General features: G+C 46.2%; 2 protein-coding genes and 1 long non-coding RNA gene across 8 annotated transcripts in view; 2 read left to right on the top strand and 1 right to left on the bottom strand.

The window, feature by feature from the left end:
- The window catches only part of LOC120808796 (ATP-binding cassette sub-family C member 8), a 37020-nt gene extending 24075 nt beyond the window's left edge, over window positions 1-12945 (top strand). For 4 of the 6 annotated variants that reach the window (XM_078082799.1, XM_078082800.1, XM_078082798.1 and 1 more), the window contains 20 exons: window positions 851-935; window positions 1269-1349; window positions 1734-1871; window positions 2119-2244; window positions 2379-2475; window positions 3035-3085; window positions 3936-4183; window positions 5627-5784; window positions 6338-6565; window positions 6989-7081; window positions 7381-7483; window positions 7876-7989; window positions 8498-8618; window positions 9813-9943; window positions 10031-10109; window positions 10224-10332; window positions 10689-10792; window positions 11751-11884; window positions 12383-12445; window positions 12661-12945. In XM_078082799.1, coding sequence (XP_077938925.1) covers window positions 851-935; window positions 1269-1349; window positions 1734-1871; window positions 2119-2244; window positions 2379-2475; window positions 3035-3085; window positions 3936-4183; window positions 5627-5784; window positions 6338-6565; window positions 6989-7081; window positions 7381-7483; window positions 7876-7989; window positions 8498-8618; window positions 9813-9943; window positions 10031-10109; window positions 10224-10332; window positions 10689-10792; window positions 11751-11884; window positions 12383-12445; window positions 12661-12798 — 2401 coding nt within the window. In that variant the 3' untranslated portion in view covers window positions 12799-12945. The remainder of the gene's footprint in view (window positions 1-850; window positions 936-1268; window positions 1350-1733; window positions 1872-2118; window positions 2245-2378; window positions 2476-3034; window positions 3086-3935; window positions 4184-5626; window positions 5785-6337; window positions 6566-6988; window positions 7082-7380; window positions 7484-7875; window positions 7990-8497; window positions 8619-9812; window positions 9944-10030; window positions 10110-10223; window positions 10333-10688; window positions 10793-11750; window positions 11885-12382; window positions 12446-12660) is intronic. The other 2 variants (XM_040161974.2, XM_040161972.2) reach the window with 1 other exon arrangement.
- Window positions 1150-1821, bottom strand: LOC120808802 (uncharacterized). Its single transcript, XR_005710008.2, has 3 exons — window positions 1691-1821; window positions 1378-1470; window positions 1150-1277 (listed from the first exon to the last, which is right to left on the bottom strand). It is a non-coding gene; the product is annotated as an uncharacterized LOC120808802 (long non-coding RNA).
- Window positions 12946-13848: 903 nt separating the features above from the next.
- On the top strand, window positions 13849-16056 carry kcnj11 (potassium inwardly rectifying channel subfamily J member 11). The gene has a single exon (XM_040161983.2). It carries the CDS (start codon window positions 14055-14057, stop codon window positions 15216-15218), a length of 1164 nt encoding a protein of 387 aa, XP_040017917.2. The 5' UTR covers window positions 13849-14054; the 3' UTR covers window positions 15219-16056.
- Window positions 16057-16205: the final 149 nt, after the last annotated feature.

Here is a 16205-nt window from a genome sequence, read left to right as displayed (position 1 = left end):
TTCAGGTCAAACAGAGTTGCTGCCATTGACGGCTGATGGCTGAACAGGAATCACATCTCATGAATTAAACCAGTGTTTACCTGCTATTTCATCCCGCTTGGGAGGTACCTATATAAATATAATATATATGTAACCATGTTTATAGCTTGGGTCAGTTTTTTAAATATTACACTTTATTTTTTAGTGAAAAAGCTTAGTTGTCCAATTTTTTAGCATGCAAACAATTTCAACTCAGCTGCTTCTAGACACTAGCAACATTGTCACCCTTTAGCCTGTTTTTATGCTCATGTTATTCAGATCAAAACACTATACTAAGTACAGAGCTGCCAGTCTGGCCCGCAGTCTTAACATGGCATTTTACAGCTAACTTGTCCTTTTACAGTGCAAATTTTTGACTTAAATGCTGTCTTACAATATCCTTTTATACAGCTGATGAGGAAACATCTCATTCATTCATATTAATCAACGTATTCTGGCCCGTGAAATAGAAATAACAGAACTGTCAAGCTTTCTTGAACAACCAAGGGTCGGCTTCCCGTCAACTACAATTTCAAGACCTTGTGCGCCGATCCAGATGGATGATACGGAGATGCCGAGACATTGGAAAGAACAGCGAGCGATTCACTTAAATCTGAACGAAGGACTGAAGCAGCCGTGGATTATTCCCGGTCTCTCCGTGTCCGTTGAAGCAGTGGCTGCTCACTTCGACACTTTGAAGTCCCACCACAGAGGCCGATTTTTCTATTGATTGATTTCCTGTCTCGAGGTTAATATTGAGCAGGCCCATGTCCTTCTGGCTGGTATCAGCATTAGTATTAGGGCTCATTTGTATTCGCTCTCCGCCTGCCAGGTACGATGCTGTCATTGAAGCCTGCTCCCTTCAGCCGGACATCGACATCCTCCCACAGGGCGACCAGACAGAGATCGGTGAGCGGGTCAGTAAAGTTCATGATTTCCTTAGCGTGCCTTCATCCGTCTTTTCATTCTAAAGCTCCAAAAATTGAAAACCGAAGAGTCCAGATCTCGCCGGAGCTCCCACTGTGTTGCAGCATCATTTGTTGTCGTCGCTGTGGAAACAGGACTTGGTGTGAGTGTGCAGGGAGCTGGGCTGACCACTGTCATGTTGGATTTCGTCATGCACCAGTGATACGGGAAATAAGCTGCGATCTCCTTTGTCACTCTGGGGGCCGCTGCCACACGCATTAATGGATGTAATCCAATCTCTTTGTTGTGAATCTTGTAATAAAGTTGTCTGCCCTCTGGTGCAGGGTATCATCCTGTCAGGGGGACAGAAACAGCGCATCAGCGTGGCCAGAGCCCTGTACCAACAGACCAACGTGGTATTTCTGGTGAGTCTGGTGTCCTCTCACACTTCACCTTCGATCAAAAGAGGCTCTCAGATCTCGATCTGTATTCACAGTGAAACATCGCGGTCCGACGACTCGGATGTGATGCTATTTCTGATGCCTCCTACGTGACAAAAATAGCAATACGTTCTCTTAAGCTCAGCCCGATGCAACGTGGTTATTAATAGTCACTTTGATGACAATAGCGTCCATGAAATGTAAAGAGTAGAATAATGGTAGTAGTCAGTCAGACCACCTTCAACACAAATAATCAGAGATCTTTAATAATAAACTGAATAATTAGGAGTTTTATTCCCAGTCATTGATGTTTTACAGAGAAAAACCTTTTCTGACGCAGCTGTTTATCTGTTTGTGCCGTTCTTTTAGGATGATCCATTCTCTGCCTTAGACATCCACCTGAGTGACCATCTGATGCAAGATGGTATTCTCAAGCTCCTGAGAGAGGAGAAAAGGACAGTGGTTTTGGTAACACACAAACTTCAGTATTTACCACAAGCAGACTGGGTAAGACCTGTGTGTGTGTGTGTATCTTAATTAACCAAATTGTATATTTTCTTTGCAATAGTCGCACAAAATGATTATGGATTCTCCATATTAAATGTTGTCATTTCATTGGTGACGTAAACGTTACATCTGGGATGCAGACCCTTCATCTCAGAAAGAGAATAAAAATAGATTGTTAATGTCGGCTATAACGCTAAAGATTGCATTTGCTCTTGTTTCTGTTTGTGTATGTGTTTTTTGTTATTAGATCATTGCCATGAAAGATGGCACTATCCAGACAGAAGGGACTCTGAAAAACATCCAGAAGTCGGAGCCTGAGCTGTTTGAGCATTGGAAGACCCTGATGCACAGACAAGACCAGGAGTTTGAGACGGTAATCAATTACTGACCAAATGCTGACGCTGATCTGACCGTTGGCGGCTGCTTAAAATGACCACCTTTGATTGCCTGCATGTCTTTTGGTTTTGTGGAGAGAGGGACGAGCTTCTCCTTTTGTTTGTGCTCCAGGAGACCGAGGCGGCGAGTATGACCGATCTGGAGAGGAAAAACCTCCGGAGGGCCATGTACTCCAGAGATGTCGCCAGGACCGAAGAGGACGAGGAAGGTGAAAGAAAAGCTTGATTTTACGTCTGTTTGACTGCAGTTAGTCCTTCAGTCTGATTATAATTCATGTGGGTCTGTGCTGATAATAATAATAATGATAATGGCGGAGTATCATTTCCCTTCCTCGGTTATTTGTAGCAGCACCTCTTATGTTACACTAAAAATTGGGCAGAACAGCTTATGTTTAATGTAACACTCGCTGCAATCATTTCAATGGTTCCGAATCCCCCGTGTGTCCCCTGTCCTTTATTCATTATATCCTGTCCATGCAAAAGAAAACAGGACATGGGTATCAAATGCTCAAGACTTTCTGCTGAGTCTGGCGTCTCATGACTTGGCTTCTCTTTGGACTTTTAGCAGCAACCAGATATGACCCCCCCTCCCCCCCCCCCCCCCCCCGCTGCCCGCCCGCAGGCCCCTGATGTGGCTAAACTCTAAATCTGATCCTTTATCTGTGTGTGTCTCTGCTGTTTGAATGTGCAGCTGTGGTGGATGGTGCTAAGGTGCAGTGGCTGTCCTCTTTATCTGTGTTCTGTGTTGTCTCCCGCGTGCCGGTGGAGCCCCTGAGGTGACTTGTGAGATGCCTTCAGCTTTCTTGTTCAATGGAGCAGGTGTGGCTGAAAAAAGAAAAAAAAAAGGAAGAAGTCTGTGACAATTGTGACCCTGCAAGCAACCCGCAGCTATGTCAGCTCCCCCACCCTTCCTTCCTTCCTCCCCCCCCATTTTAGAATCTCACCATGTATCATTTTCTTTTCCCCCATATTTCTTTCACCTCTGCTTTGTTATACCCACCTAATGGCAGCATGATTGCCCAGTAGATGCTGGTCGCTGTCGTCTGTTCGACCCTGCTGGTCTTCCTCTCCGTTTCTTTTCTTCTCGTACTCCCCCATTTTTTCCATCGGCTGGTGGACTCCCATGTGAAGCTTCTTGCCCCAAAGCTTGCTGCATGAAGTTACATGGCAGGTTGGGAGGAGGCAGTAGGTTGCAAAGGAACTCCTCAGACCCAGCCGGTGTCGTGGCTGTGCCTTCGCCCCTGAAGAAGATGCCATTCGTGCGAATGAGCATTTTGCTTGTTCCGTAAGAACATGGTCGTGGATGTCGTAGTCTTTAGATTCTCTGTGGTTGCTCCTCTCCTTTGGCCCTCTTTCTCTTCCCTCCTCTTCTCCTCCAGTCCTGTGGTATTAAATGCTAAGTGCTAGTAAATCTGAGAAATGTGCTCAACAGACACTGAAAACAGAGATAATGAAACATTTAGCAGGAGGGTTCGGACGAGTAGGAGAAACGTCCGAAAGGTCAGAGATCACGTGAGCAGTGAGTCAAAGCAGAGGAGTTAAATGCAGACGTTAGTGTTGTAAGGCCAACATACACATTCACGTATTCCATCTAGAATAAAGAAAGAAATCAGAATAAATCAAACTCACTTTCAAAAAACATTTGAACTCACCTCTGTCTTAATCCCAGAGGAATCCGTGGAGAGCGAGGACGGCGAAAACCTGTCGCAGGTCATGCGACACCGCGCCACCATCCCCTGGCACTCCTGCGGCACCTACCTGTCGTCCGCCGGGGTCCTCCTGCTCACCGTGCTCCTGCTGTCCCAGCTCCTCAAACACACCCTCATGGTCGCCATCGACTACTGGCTGGCGCATTGGACGTCCAACGTCATTGCGGCCAAGATCGCAGCGACGGCTCGCAATTGTACCATTGTCAAGGTGAGCGGCTGAACCGGGAAGTGTGTCCTTCCCGGTTCATTATGTAATCTGTCCCCAATTCAAACGTTCCCCTCTATTCAGTTTAAAGCTCCTGTTATGTCAGCAACCTTCTCCCCAATAGACTCTGAAAACCATTCAGAGGAGCAAACACAATCACAGCACAGGCGAAGGTTAAGCTGCTTCATTCACACGTCGGGGTCACGCGCCAGCTGTTGGCAACTTCTCATGTTCCGGATATATTTGTGTCTGCGCGTGTCGCTCCTGTGAATTGTAACGCCAAGTCACATTTCGCACAGTCCTACAGAAGCCAAAGTAACTGGCAGGTTGCTGCCGGACAGCTATGAGAGGAGGAGAGATATTACTGAAGCTCGACACAACGAGATCTTCACCCTCCAGCTACACTAACTTTTATGGAGCCAAATCCAGGCCAAAGGTTTTGATCATTTGAAAACATTGAACTGGGAAGTTTTGGTTTAGATTATTTAAAATATAGCGAATGAAAAGTATTTCCGGGTCAAATATAGTTCAGTTCTTGAATTGTTTTGCATAAAATGTTTATTTTCATTCTTCACTTAAATATATTTTATCTGATATTTTTGAGTTACAGATTTTTATATTTTCCTTCTTTTGGTCCTGATGTGGCTACGTGGGCGTAGCCTCAAGTGAGAGGGGCGCGTAATACTGAGTGCCAGCTTAACAAAGAAGGCCACACCCGTGAATATGGTGTCTAGCAGTGTGAACCCCCCCTGCAGGGACCCTCTCCAGACCCGGATCTAACTGGGTACAGAGAGTAGACCTCTGCCGGATGACCTGAGAGGCCCGATCGGCTTGTGTGCGGTTTAAACTTCTCGCTCACAATCTATTTTTATTGTTCTTCACACAGTTGTGTGACTGTCGGAAAGTGTGTGCCGTTATTTGAACATTTATCGCCCTTCTTCTTGGCAATGTGTTTTGCTTAAGTAAGATTAAACATTTTCAACATTTTCAATGTACATTGCTTCAGGCAGTCTGAGGGTGAGAAAAACAAATGAACTGTACTGAAGAATATCAAAAAATGTATATAGTATGTAAAGAAAGAAAATAAATATTTGATTCAAAACAGTGAATCAAAATGATATTGGACTTTCTGGTTAAATGTTCTATACAGTTTTTTTACTATTTTTTTACTTTATATTCCTGTGTGAATGATGAGAGAGACGGACGTTGGATACTGTGTGTCCAGAGCACATCTGCATGTAGATTTGCAGAAAAAAATACTAGAAAGGTCTGATTCAAACTGAGCGAAATCACAGACGACGCAGGTGTCAAATTGAGGGGAAAACAGAGAACAGCGTCTCTTCACAAAAAGTTGAAATGTTGCCAGATGAGATGTTTTAAAGCGTCGCTGGCCTCTGTTTCGACCCGGTTGTAACCAAGCCGCCCCCTCTCCTCCCCCCTCTGCAGACTTGTCACTCGTGGTATCTGTCCGTGTTCAGCGTGCTGTGCTGCCTGGGCATCGTCCTGTGTCTGGCCTCCTCCGTGGCTGTGGAGTGGACCGGCCTCAAAGTGGCCAAAGAGCTGCACCACGACCTGCTCAACAAGATCATCCTGGCACCCATGAGGTTGGACGCTCAGCGTGTGTGTGTGTGTGTGTGTGTGTGTGTGTGTGTGTGTGTGTGTGTGTGTGTGTGTGTGTGTGTGTGTGTGTGTGTGTGTGTGTGTGTGTGTGTGTGTGTGTGTGTGTGTGTGTTCTGCAGCTCTGCCTGGTTGTGTTCGGGAGAGACGTGAGTGTGCTGATAACGTGTGTTTGCTGAAAGCGATCATTTAAGCAGAGGAACAACGCTAAGAGCTTCTCTTTTCGCCCCATTACTCAGAGCTGCAAAGCACCATCTGCTTTGCTTTTAAAAAAGAACACGGGGGACCTTACCGACATGAGACGCTCACATGCGGATAAACGTGTACTGTATCTACACTCACATACACAGCTAAATCAACACATCACTTTCACATTAAATAATGAAATTATCTAGCTGACCGCACAGCACATCTTTCATTTTGTGGACATGTTGAAATCTCTAAAGTATTATTATGGTCCCAAAGACTATGAGGCTGAACGTATTCTGGGGAAATGAAAGCGTAAATCACAGACTGAGTTTAACGCGTTTGTCCCTGCAGGCTGTTTGAGACGACTCCGCTCGGCAGCATCCTCAACAGGTTTTCCACAGACACAAACACAATTGACCAGCACATCCCCACCACCCTGGAGTGCCTCTCCCGCTCCACCCTGCTGTGCTTGTCCGCTCTGGGCGTCATCTCCTACGTGACCCCCGTCTTTCTCATCGCCCTCCTGCCGCTGGCCGTCGCCTGCTACTTCATGCAGAAGTACTTCCGGGTGGCCTCCAGGTCAGTCGGATGGGACGCAGGGACGGAGGGATGCGTGTTGGTCACGATCGGTTTTCATTTAATTTATTTGGATGGTGAAATTAAACACAAATAACAAAGGATACATGTTTGAAAATAAAATGCTGTATATTTCAAATGATGCTTTCTTTGGCTTCGTTTTCTCCAGCACTGTAGCTCTTCTATTTCCCATATAATAGAGACGGGTGCTAAAATGCATGAACCCATCCGATTGAGAGTGGGATGCATGTCGCAGTGAAATATCTTTTTATTGGATTCAACAGTTCTCTGAACCCATTGAACCGTTCACTTCTGCTCTTCTCTTCTGCTAACCCTTCTCCAACCCTACGACCTCTGATATTATTTGAACTTTGCTTCAGTTGATATTTCCCTCTTCTTTTTTTGTGTCCTCTGTCTTCCGGTCAGGGACCTGCAGCAGCTGGAGGACAGCACCCAACTCCCTCTGCTCTGCCACTTCTCTGAGACAGTGGAAGGTCTCACCACTATAAGGGCCCTCAGGTGATCATTAACAACGGGTCAAACTATCTTAAGTGAATATTGTTGTACCATATATTTTTACTTGGATGTTGGAGCCTCACTGTGCTAAATGACGTGTGTGCAGAGCTCCACGCTAAACGTCTGTGTTCATATTCATCTGTTGATTGGGAAAAGTGTCTCTTTGATTGAGGATTTTCTGAAATAACAGCTAGTTTGGAAGCCAATCAAGGTCCAAATATGCAATTTGATGTGGAAACTTGAAATCTCCAATTGTGAAGGGACACAAACAAAAAGGAAACTTTTTCTTTCTCCGCCGGCAGGTACGAGCCCAGGTTCAGACAGAGGTTACTGCAGTACACGGACGCCAACAACATCGCTTCCCTCTTCCGCACGGCGGCCAACCGTTGGCTGGAGGTCAGAATGGTAATGGCGCTTTGTTCCCCCGCTCAGTGCTTCGGGATCCGCTTCAGGTCTGTTGGCGGCAGCTGTTTATGTCGCTGGCTCCCTCTGTTGGGATCCCCAAAACACTGAATCCCTCATCGCTCGTTTTTGTCAAGGTCACGTTCTGTGTTCTTCGTGTGATGTTTTAACCATCAGCCGCTCGCAGCTCATTTGGCTCGTTGTGTTTCACAGTTGGACGCAGGAGATTCATGTGTGCAGGAAGGAAAACCAAACAGGGCTCTATGGCAGCATGTCCATCTTCTACATTTAAACTAAATCAAAATCTCCTCTTTTTAATTGACCTTTTTAAATTATGCAGCGATGCTTCACCTTCCTGCTGTTACGTTGACGTGTCTCTCTCTCTTTCTCTGCAGGAGTATATTGGAGCTTGTGTTGTGTTGGTGGCGGCTGTGACCTCCATCAGTAATTCTCTCTACAACCAGCTGACTCCCGGTCTGGTGGGGCTGGGACTGACCTACGCACTCCTGGTGTGTGTGTGTGTGTGTGTGTGTGTGTGTGTGTGTGTGTGTGTGTGTGTGTGTGTGTGTGTGTGTGTTTTTATAACGTGTCACAGGCAACAGATTTGAGTTACTTTTCTTGTTCTGCTCTTTGTATATCTGAATATATTTCCGTCTCTCCTGACCAATTATTTTAGAGTATCTTGTGTATCTTTCAGCAAAAAATAATACTTTGAAATTGTGAATGTGAAATCTGCCTGAACATCTGTTGAAACAGAAAAACATCAATATTCCATTATTGATACTTAGGTAATAAAAACTTTACAGTTGAAGATGTTAGTCAAACTTTTCTGATTATATCACTTCAGTCTGGTGGAAACATGTGTTTACAAAATTTGGCGAATTTAATATTTTCAACTGAATAATTAAACGTTGAGAAATGTATCTGACAAACGGCAAATGAAGTGTGTGCCTACGTTGACATTAACCAACTCCCCTCTTCCTCCTCCTCCTCTTCCTCCTCCCTCTTATGTATCAGGTATCCAACTACATGAACTGGATGGTGCGTAACCTGGCAGACATGGAAGTGCAGCTCGGTTCAGTCAAGAGAATTAACGGGCTGCTCAAAACTGAACCGGAGAATTACGAGGGACTGCTCAGTGAGTGCGGCCACACCTTCAAAGACCCTTCTTAAATTAAACTCCTTTAACCAGTTCTACCAGGAGCTCGATTGGAATTGATTGCTTTTTCGGGCTACACACAAAGCGGCGTCCAGCAATACGAACGCCACGAAGCAGCAGTGTTTCCGCCTTAGTGGCTTTACCTCCGTGATCAGCCAACCACAATAAATATGTAATTGTTGTTGTAAAATGCTTTTAAAACCAAGGCTGCTCTGCTCTTATGCACTGACGCCGAGACACCAGCGTCTCCATCGGCAACCTGGATATGAGCACCACTCAGTTTCGGTGTTTTATTCAACCTGCCGTGTTATGCTGTAGATGTTCATCCAGTCTTTGTCTGAAGAATCAGCAGTTGTACATTCTCTCTTTGCTTTTATGGTTTTACCTCCGCAGAGTTAGTTTCTCACCCAGGGGGCTTTATTTTTTTGTGAACTTGGCGGCCCGGTTGCAGTCGGACGCCCCGCTGCGTGCACCTGCAGCAATGCCACACTGTCCTTTTGTGATTGTGTGGCCAGGCTTGTGTCACACACCTGTTGAGCACACTAAAAAGGGATAATCACAGGTTGGCTTCGACAATCACAGCCGATCCCGCTCACTGCTTTCACCGTCCCGCCGTGAGGCCCTTTGGGAATCCTAAAAAGTTTTTTATCGCAGCAAACTTATGACCAATGAAATGCTTTTGCTACGAGAGCCGCATTTTGGGATGCGGCTATGAAATATCTTGTGTGTTCTGTGTGATTAGTCTACGAGAAACATCTGTCACGTCATGTTGCTTCTCCCGCTTGCACTGTAATTAAGAACGGGGAGCAGTAGTTCTGCCTTCTAATTAATACTTCCAGTAATCGCTCTTCAGTTTGAGACCGCGTGCAGCGAATATCTGCTGCCTTCATAAAGGGCGACCAGAGCTCATTCAAATGCACTTCAACAAACACAAATATAACTGCGACCACTATTTCAGATGAACATTTAATGTCCCTCGTTTACATTATAAACAGCGTTACTGACTGTCTGTGTTTGGCCACAATTTAGAGCACTGACTGTACATGGTTAAGCCGTGTAATTTCACCCTAGTCTAGAAGTGCAGTTTAAAGTTAGACCATGTTTTCATATAGTGCTAATAAGTCTGTATGTGAAGGGGTAGAAATGTACTGATGTTTCTGCGTCTGTCCCCAGCTGTGTCTCAGGTCCCTGACTGCTGGCCCAAAGACGGAGAGATCAAGATCCAGAATTTGAGTGTCCGATATGACGCCGCGCTGAAGCCAGTGCTCAAAAATGTCAACTCACACATCCACCCCGGACAGAAGGTATCGTCAAACTGAGGCAGCCTGTGAAACCAAAGACCAACGATGGAATCATTCTGTTAATAATGAGTCGGACATGTTGGTTTTCAGGTGGGAATATGTGGCAGGACGGGAAGCGGCAAGTCCTCTTTCTCCTTGGCCTTATTCCGCATGGTGGACATGTTTGAAGGTAAAGCAAAACGTCCACGCTTACGTTGAAACTCAGCACATTGAAAAAGCTTTCACACGGTAGTCTGTGTTTGATGTGTGGTTCGTTATTCTCTCTCTCCCTTTTTTTTCGCAGGGAGGATCATCATCGATGGCATTGACATCGCCAAGCTGCCTCTGCAGACGCTCAGGTCTCGCTTGTCCATCATCCTTCAAGACCCCTTCCTGTTCAGCGGCGCCATCCGGTACAACGAAACGTTGAAGTAGAGCCGAGTAGGACGTTCCTCTGAAAACGTCCCTGGTTAATTGTAGACTGTGTGATGAAGGCAGCACAGCCGGAGAGAGACCGCAAGACAGCAATGCTTAAGCCTTTGTCGCGTTGGACGATAGATGAGGGTACCTTTAAGGGCGCTATGTGATGCCGTCAGACAGAGTGCAGATCAAGGTCACAATGACATTCCTAAAATGTAATGTTGTTGTTGAATAAATGGAATGGCCTTGTCCAGGGTTTAGGTGATAAAACACCATGTAGCTAATTAATGAAGTAATCAAGACAAAAGTCTACTTCTACGTGTTCACGCGCCTGCGTTTGTGCGCGTAGGTTCAACCTGGACCCGGAGTTGAAGGCTACAGATGAGATGCTCTGGGAAGCTCTGGAGATCGCTCAGCTGAAGCCTGTTGTTAAATCCCTCCCAGGAGGCCTGGGTGAGAAACATGTGGTTGTTTAAATGTGTGTGTGTGTTCATCTCCCTGGTGAGTCTTCCCTTCTATTGCTCTGATGCAACTGTAGTTTCTCGTTACAACGGCCAGGCTGCTGTATCAGATGCACATGAGCATGAATCTTTTACGTATTCTGTGTGAAGCCACTTCATGCTTGGCTCCCTTCAGATCGTATTTTTGACTCAGACTCGGCAGTTGTCAGACGGCAGCGGCGGTCTCATCACATCAGATGTTAGCGGAGCGTAAGAGTCATGTTCCTCTCCAACCTACATACACACTGACCTCGCCTCTGCAGGTTGCTGCTTCAGCTGCTTTAGGTTTGAAGTTTATCCCCCAGGTTTTTTATTGCCTCTGTCCGTCCTTTTACTTATGAAGAAAAGGCAGAGAAAGCATTCGTTACTCGGGTGGAATAACAGACTGCTCGCTTCACATGTCGCCGGATTCAATCAATGTGACAATGACAGATGTGTGTGTGTGTGTCAGTGTGTAACATGTTCAATGTAAGTTACTCATTGCTTTAGTTTAGAGCCAAATCTCTGCTAAGATATTGATCTGCACCCAGAGGTTAAGGACTAATTTGTTAAAGTAATTAAGTTAAAGTAACCGTTTAGTGTCGATGTTGAGTGTTGTGGTGAATATTGAGCAGACCAGTTATCCGCAGTGAGTCTTTGTAAGTGAATGGATTGGAATTGAGTTTTTTACAAGTTTGTTTTACTTCATCATACCGTATTCTTATTTTCTCATGCGATGTATAATTTAATTGTAATTTTCTTCATAATAAGATATTGGTCCGTACGAGTTAACGGCTGATGAACTCTGAAATACTAGCGTAGTGCCATCGTAATGTTCCATGTCACGCATGAAGCAGTCTCTGATATTAATATTTACACCAGTATACCAAATACATGAATATCACCAGACTAACAGTGTTTATTTCATTCAGATGCCATGGTGACAGAGGGTGGAGAAAACTTCAGTCAGGGTCAGCGGCAGCTGTTCTGTCTGGCCAGAGCCTTCGTCAGGAAGAGCAGCATCCTCATCATGGACGAAGCCACTGCTTCCATAGACATGGCAACGGTCAGTGTCTTTTCATTTCAATTCATTTAGTTTCGTTTTTTTAATGAAATAATAATTGAATTGTTATTTGCTCCTGGTCCATTTATTTAAAGGGTTTTCATTGTGGAAGCAGGAGAGACGAGAGGGGGGAGGAAGTGTGCTTAGTGTGTTAGGGGGGAGAGAACTGAGGAAATAGAAGGGAAATTGCTGGGAGCCTTAAGGGAGTCAGTGTTTTCACATGCAAGACCCACTCAAGGATCATGGGTCACAAAGAGCGACATTTCCAGCATACAATAACGCAGCTGCACCGCCCGCAGGGAAACACGGTGAAGCGTCTAATCAGGGACGAGGAGCGAGAGAGGTGACAGTAATAAGCTCCAACGGGGTTCAAAAGCACCAAGGAACACGATAACTGCTCAAATTGCTTTTAAAAAAAAACAACTTTGCATACCACTTTGTGCTTGTCCTTGATTCTCCGTCATGAAAGTAAATCAGCCTCCCCTCCCTCTGTCCTCACAGGAAAGCATCCTGCAGAAAGTTGTGATGACTGCTTTTGCGGACCGAACAGTAGTTACTATAGCAGTGAGTATCTCCCCCCAGAATTCCACCGGGCAAATTATTCCCGTGTATCTTCCTGGCCCACAACCATTTATTGCACCTCATACTTAACCTACCAGCCAGTGCCATTGGAGTGGTGCTTATCAGTGTAAAAATGAAAGTTTGTGTGGCAACGCGTTGATTTTTTTGACTTTTTAGAGTCAATGTAGCGACTGATTCTTTTCCCCTCCGCCGCACAGCATCGCGTCCACACCATCCTGAATGCCGACCTAGTGATTGTGATGAAGCGGGGGATAATCCTGGAGTACGACAGGCCCCAGGCGCTGCTGGACAAGGAAGACAGCGTCTTTGCCTCCTTCGTACGGGCAGACAAATAGCACAAGGAGAGGGAGAAGCGTTAGACGCAGCCATTCAAAGTGCAATTGTCCCATCGAAGATATATTCCTTTTATTTTATAATTGTCTTGTATAATATTTGTACATACAAAGTAAATGCTTTGTTAATAAAACATGAATGATCATTAACAAGCGTGTTTTTTTTTTCTGTTGAGCTCAGTCAGAATGACGACTGGGACGACCTCCAAAGTTTTTTTTTGTGCTTGTGTGAATGAAACGCTGTGACGGTTGCGAAATAAACGAGTCATCAGCAGCTCGCGGGTTCAAAATCCGCTGAAGAGTACGCCGTGCTGTCCAGCCAGATGAAGGCAAAGGGCCAGAGACACAGCACGGTGTTCTATATCCATATCTTCTAAGACTCTAAGAGGGGCGTCACGGCGGGGTGAGCAGCTGCAGCCCGAGCTGACGTGTGACGTTAGAAAGTTGAAGAGGAGAACGGCCGCCTGTAAAATAAGCTGTCCGGTGGCTGGAATGGAGAAGAGAAGGAGCCGTGGTGATTTTAAGACTCTGGATGAATAGATAGAAAAGGGCCCACTTTCTATTCATGTAAAGCAAAACTCATCCCCAAACAGCCTGAAGACCACTTAATGTATAGCGCTCTATATTTAACCCATTATATATTCACGGCTGCCTGGGGGCTTTAGTTTGAAGGGTCCCACTCCGGTCTTCTAGTCAAAAAAAAAAAAGAGATGGTGGAGGACAATAGGCCCACCTTACCTCACAACGTCTCCATCTCACGTTACCAAGCTCAGGTGAAGTGGCAGACTCATCACACAGCCTAATGTGCCGCTAAAGCCTGTGCCTTCTGGTCCACGGGGGTGATAAGAACTCAGCCCAGGGGGGCCCCGCTTGGCTCAAGCATCAACATTTAACATCTGACTGAATTTCCACGGTGATTGCACACGGGGTCGATCGTGGATGCAAGCGGGCAGCGTGGCGCATCCAGCCGGTCTGGGGCCGCTTTGACTGACTGCGGCAGCTGCGGAGCTGGAAGGAGAGAATTCCCCCCCCCCCCCCTGTGACTGCATGCGCGGTTGTGGAGCGCCTGATCTGGAGGCAACGCGAGGAGTGCACATACCTCCAGAAAAACGGGGGAGATAACTGCGCTCGACAGCTGAGGAGTTGTAAGGAAAGACGCCCGGGGGGAAGAGGAGAGTAATTCATCTTCAGCAGGGCCGAGGAGATCTCTAAAAGCAACACAAACAAATACTTGAGGGTCCGTATAGCATGGGAGCGCTATGTTGTCCAGGAAAGGACTCATTCCAGAGGATTATTTACTCACACGTCTGGCCGAGGATGTCCTGCAGCCGAAGTGTTTTAAGGCCAAACCGGGGAAAGCACGGTTCGTCACCAAGAACGGCACCTGCAACGTAGCGCACACCAACATCAGAGAACAAGGTCGATTCCTGCTGGACGTCTTCACCACTCTGGTGGATTTAAAATGGCTCCACACGCTCATCATTTTCACCATGTCCTACCTGTGCAGTTGGCTCCTTTTCGGGATGATCTGGTGGCTCATCGCGTTTGCGCACGGCGACTTGGACCAGAAGGGAGACGACTTTGTCCCGTGCGTAACGGACATTCACTCCTTCTCCTCCGCTTTCCTCTTCTCAATAGAGGTCCAGGTGACCATCGGCTTCGGCGGCCGGATGGTCACAGAGGAGTGCGTCTCCGCCATCGTCGTCCTCATCGTGCAGAACATCGTCGGACTGCTCATCAACGCCATCATGCTCGGGTGCATCTTCATGAAAACCGCGCAGGCCAATCGGCGCGCGGAGACGCTCATTTTCAGCAAGCACGCAGTCATCTCCGTCCGCAACAACAAGCTGTGCTTCATGATCCGCATCGGCGACCTGAGGAAGAGCATGATCATCAGCGCCACCGTGCGGCTGCAGGTGGTCAGGAGAAGCTCCACGGAGGAGGGCGAGGTTCTGCCTCTGGACCAGATCGACATCCACATGGATAACCCGGTGGGCACCAACGGCGTCTTCCTGGTGTCCCCCCTCATCATCTGCCACGTGATCGACAAGGACAGCCCCCTGTACGAGCTGTCCGCTGGTGACCTGCAGTACGACGACATCGAGGTGATCGCGGTGCTGGAAGGGGTGGTGGAGACCACGGGCATCACCACCCAGGCCAGGACCTCATACGTGTCGGAGGAGATCCTGTGGGGGCAGCGCTTCGTGCCGACCGTCTCCGCGGAGGACGGCATGTACGCCGTGGACTACTCCAAGTTCGGGAACACCACGAAGGTCCCCACGCCGTGCTGCAGCGCCAAAAAACTGGACGAGTCGGGCGGCATCGCGCGGCTTAAACTGAACGAGGGCGTCACCTTGCGGGCGACGGTGAGAAGGCGGCGCGGCTCCGCGGGGGTCCGCAGGTCAAAGAAGCAGCCCGAATGACGTCACGGTCCACGTCAGCCAATGACATTTTGTATAGTTGAGGAACGCGTGTTGTGGAGTATCACATGTGTGCATGTTTCCATTTAGGGTCACAGAATTGACCCAGAAGGAAAAGGAAGTGCAGTTTGGTTGCATCTGATCATTTTATATCTATAATTATGTGTGTATGCATGTTTTATTATTCATGTGAAGTTTTGTAATGTTAGAAATTGACTTATACAGTCCTCATATAGTACATTAATACAAAGTGAAAACAAGCTAAATACAAATGTCATATTATAGTACTTCATGAAAAAAAAAATAGATCATGTAGCTGATAAAAATGTCAAAGATTGAGTGAAAACGTAATACAGTATATCATACTATACGTTTTATATGAAAATTACGTGGCCTCATTTTTTCTTTATATATGTACTCTTACAATGAGAATTTCTTTAGTGGCATACTGCATAATGTATTTTACGACATTACTTCGGTTCTACTAATTACTTTAATGACATTTGTATGGCATATTATGCGTTGATATCTTAATGGCCTTATCATCAGAAGTGTTCTTCTGCTCCCCCCTCTCCTCTGATGTCAAGAGTAATTTAAATCACTGAGATGCAATTTAAGCAAACGAAGTGTCCTTGTACAGCGTCAGTTCTGCGTGACTAATCTATGAAGATATACAGGTTGGGATTGTTGTTGCATCATGTTTTTCTTCATATTAGTCTCGTGCTTCCTATAACCTGTAGCAAACGAAAGACTAACATAAGAACTGAAATGAATTTTAAAAATCTGTATAAAATGTGATAGGGATAACAAGTGATAAAAGTTTGGAGTGATCCGTTAAAAACGTGACAGTTTGGTTTTATTCTTCCTCAGGTAACGAATCGAAAAAAACTAAAGCCCTCTATAGTGAACATCAAGTAGTCAAGTCATAATTTGTACGAGGCAGCACACAACAAGCTTGTTTCTTTCCTTTTAATTTCATTTCATTTTCAC

Source organism: Gasterosteus aculeatus, chromosome X, assembly GCF_964276395.1.
Source record: "Gasterosteus aculeatus chromosome X, fGasAcu3.hap1.1, whole genome shotgun sequence".
NCBI classification, from domain to species: Eukaryota; Metazoa; Chordata; class Actinopteri; order Perciformes; family Gasterosteidae; genus Gasterosteus; species Gasterosteus aculeatus.
Note: the sequence above shows the minus strand (reverse complement) of the source record. Positions and strands in the feature narration are given on the sequence as shown.

What these genes read in the sequence shown, in the direction of transcription:
- kcnj11 (XM_040161983.2), top strand. Translation starts at nt 14,055, where the DNA reads ATGTTGTCCAGGAAAGGACTCATTCCAGAGGATTATTTACTCACACGT.